A 9924-nucleotide genomic window follows, 5' to 3' on the forward strand; every position below is an offset into this window, starting at 1 on the left:
GTTTTCCGGCGAGATCACCCAAAACTTCAAATAAAGTCGATATATACGGAAACTGGAATTATCTCGCCGGAAACTGGAATTCGGTGGACTCGCCGGGGAGGGAAAGTGTTCGGGGACGCTGCTGGAGTCCGCTGGGGTAGAGGCATGCCGTCGCCGGCGCCGGACGGTGGCGAACGGAGCTCCGTGCGCACTTGCGCACGTGCGCTTTCCATATCTGGCCTCTATATATATATAGTATGTGAAAGCATGCCAAACAAACATCTAGTTAACTGAATTCTATTCCCTATTCCAGTATTCCCTATTGAATTCTATTCCCTAATTTAGTAAAACAACAATTAAAATTTAGGCAAAGAACAAGCCAGGAAGTAAGGATCAGGGAAAGAGGCAAAGAGCCATTATGCATTAGTGATAGCCAATAGCCATACCTCATACTTGAGGATTGAGGAAGACAAGAAGTCAAGAAGTAGGAATCGGGGGATTCGGGGACTACCGGACTGGGAAGGGAATCGGCAGGAGCGTTGTGGCGAGAGCGACCGGCGAGAGGCAAGAGCGACGGCCAAGGGCCAGTCAACCAGTGGGCAAAGGATGAAAGGATTTGGGGCTTTAGGCATCAGGTGTGATGGCTCAGTGGCTGTGAGTAGTGAGAGACAAAGACTGAGACTCTGAGAGACTAGAGTTTAACCCTTTCAGATCGATGGGTATTGGGTAAAGGATTTGGGTATATAATTTTTTAAATTTTTTTATTAGAAGTTGGTTTTTTTTTTTGGGCTTCAACTTCACCTGGGCTCCAGCTCAGGCTTGCCTGGGCTGGCTCCGCCCCTCCCGAGCTCTCCTTCACACCCTTCTACCACAAACCCACCAAAAACTACGGGACTATCAAAGCACGTTCTCTCTATCTCTTCCTCCAAAACATGCATAAATCAATTCTTTTCAAACCAAACCAAGTTCAAAAATCATGTATACTAGCATGTAGAGCACAAAGAGTAGATCAACTTTCATACCTCATACACGTCAAAACATTGTCGAAGTCGTCAGAATTTGGAGAGAGTTCGTTGGACAACAGGAAACTTTCGGCGTTCGATTCACTCTCCACACCTAGCAATCAGACCAACTAGGGCTACAATGGCTTCCGTGACTATGAGGCCAATCGATCATCATTGATGCGTCGGCCGAGGGTGGCATGACGACGGAGTTTCGATCAGATCACCCTTAGGGGCTTCCCGGGGGCATGACGACATCAACTATAATAGTTTCACTTCTTCTTTGATTCCTTAAGGTAAGTGAATAACTCTATGGAACCGAATATCTCCATACCAACTTCATTACGTCTTCCATTCATGACGAATTTCATTCTAAGTAAATGTGTCATGAGATGAGATTAAATCATAAGGGCAACTCCAACCATGAGTCTCATTTTGATGGTGTTATACTCATTTGAGTACCCCATTTATTGCACTATTCATTAGAATTCAATTCTCACATGTAACAATGATGTGCTTAACTGCTTATTCGTGGTTATAATATAATTTGAGTACATTGTTTTTTTGATAACATCCGGTCCCAATTACCTTATGCATCTTCTTCTACAAAAAAAAAAAATAAATAAATAAAAAAATAAAAACCTTATGCATCACTTGGTGATCATCCTTTGGCCATAAACGAATACAAGACGAAAAGAAACAAGAGCATTGATACAATAGGGGTCACAACCAAAGAAGGAATAAAAAGAGTTGGGAATTTGGAAACTACAAACAAAGAAGGGAGAGGGAGAGAAGCTATGGGACTGAATCGGTGAATCGTAGTCTTTCACAACCACTCCTCATTGTCTTGGACACAAGTCTTTATGGCAATAACTTTGGAATTTGCCAAATTTGTTGAAACCAAGTGTGTACCAGTAGAATGCCCATGTCAGTAATCTTATGTCTCAGTGTTTTCCAAAATTGCAGAGGACAGGCCTAAAGATCCTGCAGGCTTCAGTCTAGCACACCTGCATTTCATCATAGAGCTTTTAAGACAAAGCTCTCTCTTTCAGAAACTAAAATCCACCGTATATGAGAAGTGACAGACGGTACATTCATTACTGTGGTACACAGTTCTCAGTTCAAATTTAACACCATCCAAAATAGGTCTGGTAGTTGGTAAAACTTGACCAACAAAATTGTCCTCTTTCTCAAACAGCAAACAAAATATGATTCGATAAATAGCATGCCCACAAAAGGTACAAGTACGCATATGAAGAAAGAAGAATCCCAAGAACAATGTGCAAAGTGAAGAGAAGCATTTCAAGAGAAGAGGATTTCCGACCAAAGCATCAAACCCAAAATTAACACTAAACTCTAGAATTGAAACCCGAAATTAACACTAAACTCTAGAATTGAAGACTAACAGTTACAAGTACCTCAGCAAACAAAAGATTGTAATTGCTTCTAGAGGATTGAATCTTCAACATGTTGAACCAGGAACAACATCACTGGGTTCTCCAGTTCAAATGTCAACTATACAAATCCAACTGAACAACACAACAACTTAGCTAGCTCCTGTACATTGAAACAACAAGAATCACAAATTAATATCGAAACCAAAGATTCAATCGAGAGCGAACGCCCTGTCAATGGAATCGACGATTTTGCGCTGCGATTGACGAATCATATCAATCCGCCTATTCTCCATCTCTAATCTACACCTCTCTGTCTCCCTCATGATCTCCATCCTCATGTTCTCCACCCCAATAAGCCTCTTGGCAAATGCCCTTATCTCCGTCGCCAGCTCCGCCACCATCTCTGTTCCTCTCTGCCCGTCCACCACATCACCGTAGTAGCCTTCATCGCCTGCCGCCTCCCTCGCTCTTTTCGACCCCGCCGAGTTCCGAAACTGCCCCTCTCTCGTCGCCCTGGACGAAAATCTGTTCACAATCGCAGGCCTCCTCAGAATGTAATCAAGACTCTGTAACTTCCGGTAGTTGTCTTCTTCCTCCTCATCAACTTCGTCTCCGCCGCCGACATCATGCTCCTCCTCCACTTCTTCTTCTTCGTCGGATTCCTGGTAGGGGCGCCTGGAGGAGATGGGCATGGGGCCCTGTTCGAGCCGCTCCATGAGGTCGAAGTAGGGCCAACCCGACCCGAAGCTGCGGCCGAGGCGCTTCTTGACGGAGCGGTGGCGCTGGCGGAGCTTCTCCATCTTGTGGCGGCACTGGGTGGCCGTCTTGGATTGCTCGGTGTAGTCGTAGCCGCAGCGAGCGGCGACGGTGACGGCGACCTCCTCCCATTGGGAGGCCTTGAGCTGGCCTCGTCGGAGCTCGTACCATTTTTCCTGGTAGGCCTGGATCAGGTGGACGGTCTCTTCGTGGGTCCAGGGGACGGGTTGGGGCTTCCGGATGAAGATTGGGGAGGCGGAGGGCGAGGCGGCGGGTGAGGGTGGAGCGGCCATTGAAGATGATAAGCTAGGGTTAGGGTTGGGAGGGAATGGGGAATTGGGAGAATTTGAGATTTTGGGGGTGGTGGCGGTGGCGGTGGTTGTGATGTGTGAGAGTGTTGGTGGCCCTCAGTGGGGTTTAAGTCCAAGTCAATGGAACCAAACGGTAAACCGAACCCGAACCCGTATTTGGTAAACTGCTCGTTTTATTTCTCATTTCTCTCCTCAATCAAAAAAAAAAAAGAACAATAAGCTAACCACATCATATAAGACATCCAAGCTATCAATATTTAAGAAAAAAAGTAAGAGAGAGTGACCCACGCGTTCGTAGTGCCGTCCTCGTTGGATAAGATTTTCAAATTATCAATCTTTAAAAAAGAAAAAAAAAAGAAGAGGGAGGGACCTTCTGACGACATGTCTTCGTGACGTCGTCGTCGACAGACAGTCTAAAGTGGATAAAACAACATCGTCGTCGTCGTCGTGTTAATGAAATAAGCTTTTTCGAGGTGAAGGATGCGTGGTGGCTTCGTTGTCTAAAAAACAAAAAGTTTAGGTCGCCGAATAACAGATCGAGCTCAGTGGCTTGTGTTTAGGGCTAGGATCGATCTCCCGACCAGCAAGAGGCAGTTAACAAAAGGCGGTGTTGCCTTATGGTGGGAAGACCAAATCTGAGTGGTTCAGATCGGATCGGAGCGGCCTGCTCTGGTTTGTGACCATCATCTAGAGAGATGTGGTTGGGGCGGCGACGTTGATATTGCTAGTATGATGGGGTGGTTGGAGAGTTGGGGGGATGAGTTGGGTTGGATCGATGTCTATGTGTTATGTGTATATCATAGTTTTAAAAGCTCGCTGGTGTTCATTGTATTAACAGTGCGAGCATACAATGTCTTAGCGTTGATGTTTTATACTCTAAACTTGCTAATAGTAATTAATAGAGATAGTAAGGGAATATATGTATCTATGCTCTTCTGGCTTGCTCACTAAAAGAATTGATTTCGTCATTCAAAAAAAATGTAACGAAAATATGAGGGAAAATGAATCTATAAGGTGTTGGATGATCCACATTAATTGAAGGAAAATATATGGATAAGGATCCTCTCCTTGGCTAAGCTCTCTGCTTGGTTGTCCTTGACTTCTAATCTCGTCCGTCCGTCTGAGATCCAAAGGTTATTTGGTCCTCCACATCAGCAGTTGAGTATTAAATACTCAAAAGTTGGGTTTTCAATACACAGACGTCCGTTTTCACATCATCTTCCGTGAAGTTGGGTTCTTCGTCTTCTTCTTCCTTCTTCTTCTCAGACTTGTTTCCCCCAAACAAATTTGGAAGCCATTGGTGCATAATTGAAATTCTCTTTGATTAAGTAGTTTTCTGTATTTGTAATCAAAATCACCCATTCCGATTTGGCATATTCAACTTCCAATATTCAATTTTGTGATTCTCGGCATAGAGACCAGAGCCTCACTCGGACTTTGACCCTTCATTTTGATTCCAGTCCTTGTGATAGTAGAGATTTTAAGTTTTCATTAAGTTTAATCCTTGATATAATACACTCGATTATATATATTCTTTTGTTGGTATTTGATTCCATCTATATTGTTGATTACTCCTATAACAAGCTGGGTATTTGGAAGATGGTTGAAAGAGCAACATCGGGGCAATTTAATTTCTGCAGGGGAGAAGATAGTTGAAACTTGAAAGAGAGAGGAAGCAATGAGATGAAACCCATAAGCCTGTAGAAGAAAAATATTGATGGGCTTTCATATTTGCTTCAATTCCAAATGATGATAGAACTCAATTCGATTCTGATAACTTTACTGGGTTATAACTTTTCAGTTTCTTCAATTGGGGTTCATGAAGATCTCAATTGTGACATGTGCATCAGGAACAAAAAATTTGAAATCAGCAGCCAATACCACTTGAACTTGCAGATTTGCAGGAAAAAACTATGACTTAAAGATGAGAGATGAAGGACTGCGTTTGATGTTCAGGAGAAGTGAGAAACTGAGAATGAATATGAAAACGAGAAAAAGAATAAAACTAACGGAAGATGATGTGAAAACGGACATCCGTTCGCATTGAAATCCAACTTTTGAGTATTTAATACTCAACTGCTGATGTGGAGGACTATATAACCTTTGGATCTCAGACAGACGGACAAGATTAGAAGTCAAGGACAACCAAACGGAGAGCTTAACCAAGGAGAGGATCCTGATCCAAAGTATATATGCATGAAAATGAATCTCATAAAGTGTGAGAAAAACCATTTTCCCGCCCTTATTTTCCCTTCATCAAGAAAAGTTGTTTCTTTCTGTGGGCGTTCCAAACATAGTAAATAATTTCTCATTCCCAAGCTTTCCATTTCACGAATCAAATTCACAAGGTCATGTACAGTTTACCTTGCATTCTACAATAGGAAATGTAAGAGGGTGAGACCTCTACGTGCCTATATAAGAAGACTCTTATCTCTCATTAGAGGGACATCCATTTTATATATAATGTGAAAATTTTAGACATTCCTTGTGGATATTGCCTCATGATACTGTCGTGGAAGGGGCGAATGCATATGTATAGCCTGTAGGACTCAAGCCCCATCGAATATTGTGGGGCAAAAAATATACTAGGTATGTGTTCTTGTGTTCTTGGGGTTGTTTTTGTTTTCTTAAAATAATTTGGATTCGTTTTGTTAACTATGGATATATTTCGTTATAGAAAAAACTTGCGTCCGACATAGTCTGGACGCACTCGTCCGGACTCTTCCAGTACTTTACACCTCTTACTTTCTAGTTTCTGAATCTTTTAGTTCAATTTCTTAGTCGGAAAGAATGCCCGTGTTGGATTTTCTAATTATGGTGGTTTTTAATTTAGACTATATGCTCATATACTCATTGTTCCTTTTCTTTATCTATGGAGAAACTCTTAAATAGTTGTTGTTTATTTGTTTGTCTAATATAAGTTGAGGAATTAACTAGTTGCTCTTAGTCTGTAAAATTAAAATGTCAAATCATCGAGTCGCAATCAAAGCTAAACTACATTTTTGTTTATTTAAGTCTAAGAAAACTAAATGCTTTTCAGATCCGAAAATGCGTCTGCTATTTTAGTCTAAAATCAATTTCTGAAAATAAAAAAGGTAAAATCGTGTCTGGTAATACTGTACAAAATTGCATAAAACACTGCAATGTGTTTGTTTTGGAAACTATTTTCCCTAGTTTTCTAAAAAACGAAAATGAAAATGAGAACACGTCAATTTGACATTTTCCCATTATACGTGTAAACTAGGGAACCATTTTCAATTTCTCATTTTCTACATTTTTGAAGATAGGCTAACAGACAAATTTTCATTTTACAAAACAAAAAATATGCATTGAAAACGTTACCAAACGCCACCTAAATAATTTCAGTAATCTCAAGCTAGAACAATACATTACATACATTTTCATTGCCACGTGTAACATAAAGCAAAATAAAAAATTAATGGTATGAACATGAATAACATCTCTCATTACCTTACAAGTGAAGACTCACTACGTGAGAGGCCAAAGACACAAAAATGGTTAATGCTAACTGCTAATAAAAGGACTTTCTTGTAATTAGCTAAACTAATAACTCAGAAAAAGAAATAAATAGTAGAGCCAAATAATGCCCAACTTGTATTAGGCCTAAAGGAAGCAGCCCACAAACAGTGGCACCCAAACCCAGCTAACCTACCGAACCCTGTGATGACCTAACTAGGCGGGTGTTGAAGGCACTGACAAGCTAGCAGGTGCATGCATGTCCCACATCGTCTAGGGGAGACAAGTTGTTGTGCTTATACAGTATGTGCAGAGTCAGCTCCATACATTGAGACGTATTTCGGGGTAAAACCTCAAGAATAAAACCGTAAGGGTTAGTAGGCCCAAAGCGAATAATATCTTAGCTGTGTGGACTAGACTGTTACAGATGGTATCAAAGCCTGTTTCTAGCCAGAAGTGTGTCAATGATGACATCGATATCGGTTCCCTAAAGGGGTTAATGTGGTGACCTGATTGGGATGGTGTTGAAGGCACTGAGTTCACTCGCCCGGGGGAGACGATCGAGTTGTTGTGCTTATATATGTAAAGTCAACTCCTTACATTGAGATGCACTTTGAGATGAAACTTCAAGAACAAAACAAGGAGGGTACGCCTCTCCACACCCACCCAAACAATTCCCTAGCCAAAAGTGTGTTGATGACAACAACGATATCGGTTCCCTAAAGGGGTTACTGTGGTGACCTGACTAGGCTGGAGTTGAAGGCGCTGAGTGCACTCGCCCGGGGGAGACGAGTTGTTGTGCTTATATATGCGGAGTCAGCTCCTTACATTGAGATGCACTTTAGGATGAAACCTTAAACAACAACCCTCCTTGTTTAGATGCACTTTAGGATCGAAACCCCCCCCCCCACACAAAAAAATTCCCTCATGCCTTCCTTTAAATCTTTGGCTCTGAATCTCTCATTCGACAACAGTGCGGATAAGCTTCACACGAGATTATCCGCTGCCAAACGAGTACAATTCCAACAGAGGGGAACGCCGCCGCCTCCTTTCTTATAGGGTTTTCAAAATTAGTTTTTTGTTTTCTTCTAAAATCATCCATATCAAGCTATCTATATCTAGGGCAAATTAAAGAACGTGGTATGTGGCACCACCCATTATTCAGTTCTCACTTATTGTAAAGCAAACCTCACAACTATAAAAACATAACATAGTAATTAGGCTTAATTTTTGATTAGGTTTCAAAGAACTAATAATTTTCAATTAGATGTATGTTTCTTCAATTAATAAAATTATCTTGTACTGTAGAGATTTCCTATCATATTTTTTATTTTTATTTTTTTCTTCCTTTGGTAAGAAATTCATGCCCCACACCAAGGTTGTTGATGCAGTGCAACTTATTTAACGATTTTAACCCACAATAGAACTTTAATAATTTGATACTCGATAAATTAATAACCTTGATTAAATAACACTCTTTGTCGGTTTCAAAATTTTTATCAAAAAGAAAATTTCTAACATGAATTAGCTTTTCTCTTTCTATTTTACTTGTGCTAAACAACGATCAAGGGAGAAAACCCTAAGCCTCCAAAACCATTTTTTTTTTTCAACTTCTGCCAAATTACTTGTCTGGCGGTGATCAGATCTGTGATGCCCTCTGGCCTTGCTGGTCTCAGAAGTGCGCTGGACGGGTATCCTATTTGATTTCAATCTCGGAGCAAGACCGACTTGAGCAAGGTAGAGGGGTTTCAAGCTTTCATGGTTTTTTTTTCCCGGCTAAAGGAAGCGTCGACACAAGCATGGGTAACTCAGCTTGATCTGGTAGATTATGATGAGATCAATGGTAACTCAGCCTATATCAATGGTGAGATCCTTTTTTTGGTGCAGGGTTTGTAGGGGGTTTTTTGTTTGGATCCCGCTGACTTCACGTTGTCGTTGAATCAGAGATCTATATGTTGACGTGTGCTGCTGAGGGAGATGGAGAAGTCCCATGGTGATGGGGTTTGAAGGTGGTGGGTTGCGATGTGGCAGGGTCGGTGGCAGAATTCCTGCTGTGGTTGGAATCCGACGGCGGCGGTGGCGGCACGACGACTTTTGTGGGTGGTGTGATGGTTGTTGGTGATGACTGCAAACTTAGGCTGAGATCATGCACCAAACCCGTTTGGCCTTGTTTCATTGGTTTGCTCTGGACCTAATATGTCTTGGGCCTAGGGTTTTTTTTCACTCTGGGTTCAAGATGGTTATCTTTTTTAGTTTTTTCTAAGCCTATTTTTTTGGGCCGTTAGAGTTTTAAATTAGTTTTTACTAATTTATTTCCAATAAGTCTCTATGTAGGTTTCTAGGAATCTAGGTAGGTTTTGATGCCTGCATATTATGATGTTTCTTTTACATCTAGATAGTGAACACTTCTTGTCGTACCGCAATTGAACGCCTTGGCGACAAAAGTTTTCATGCAAAATTATCTCTATGTAGGGTTAGATTATAGCTTGCTAGGCTCATCATCGATGAGCAACAGTGTACAATGTAATGATATGTGAATCACCTCAATTTGTTTCTGGCTGCGATTATTAATACAATGAGTTATATGCCCGCGTTTGCTTCAAAAAGAAATAAGGATTTAGTGCAAATTGACCTCAATAATTTAATAAGTGCTGCGGGAGAAATAAACTGAGAGAGAGATTTTGGGGAGAATATCGTTGTTATTTCATTCATAGAATAAGCCTCTATATATAAAAGATACAATACATTAGGAAAGTACATATATTCCTATTACAATATGATATCGAATCCTATATTGATTCTACTTTGACTAAGGCACACACAATAAATCATATTTCCTTAAACACTCCCCCTTGTGCCGTGTTAAAGTAATATGATATATTCAGATGCATTCCATGTTGCCTCATTAAAAACCTTGCCAAGTAACAATAAAACCTCATGGGCAAAATAACCTTGGTCGAAGGAACAAAAAGAGTACAACGCATCATTCACATTTGAAATTGA

General features: G+C 41.0%; 1 protein-coding gene across 1 annotated transcript; it reads right to left on the reverse strand.

Moving 5' to 3' along the window:
- Positions 1-2586: 2586 nt before the first annotated feature.
- Positions 2587-3426, reverse strand: LOC101307372. The gene has a single exon (XM_004292325.1). It carries the CDS (start codon positions 3424-3426, stop codon positions 2587-2589), a length of 840 nt encoding a protein of 279 aa, XP_004292373.1.
- Positions 3427-9924: the final 6498 nt, after the last annotated feature.

This window comes from Fragaria vesca, linkage group LG2 (assembly GCF_000184155.1).
Source record: "Fragaria vesca subsp. vesca linkage group LG2, FraVesHawaii_1.0, whole genome shotgun sequence".
NCBI lineage: Eukaryota > Viridiplantae > Streptophyta > Magnoliopsida > Rosales > Rosaceae > Fragaria > Fragaria vesca.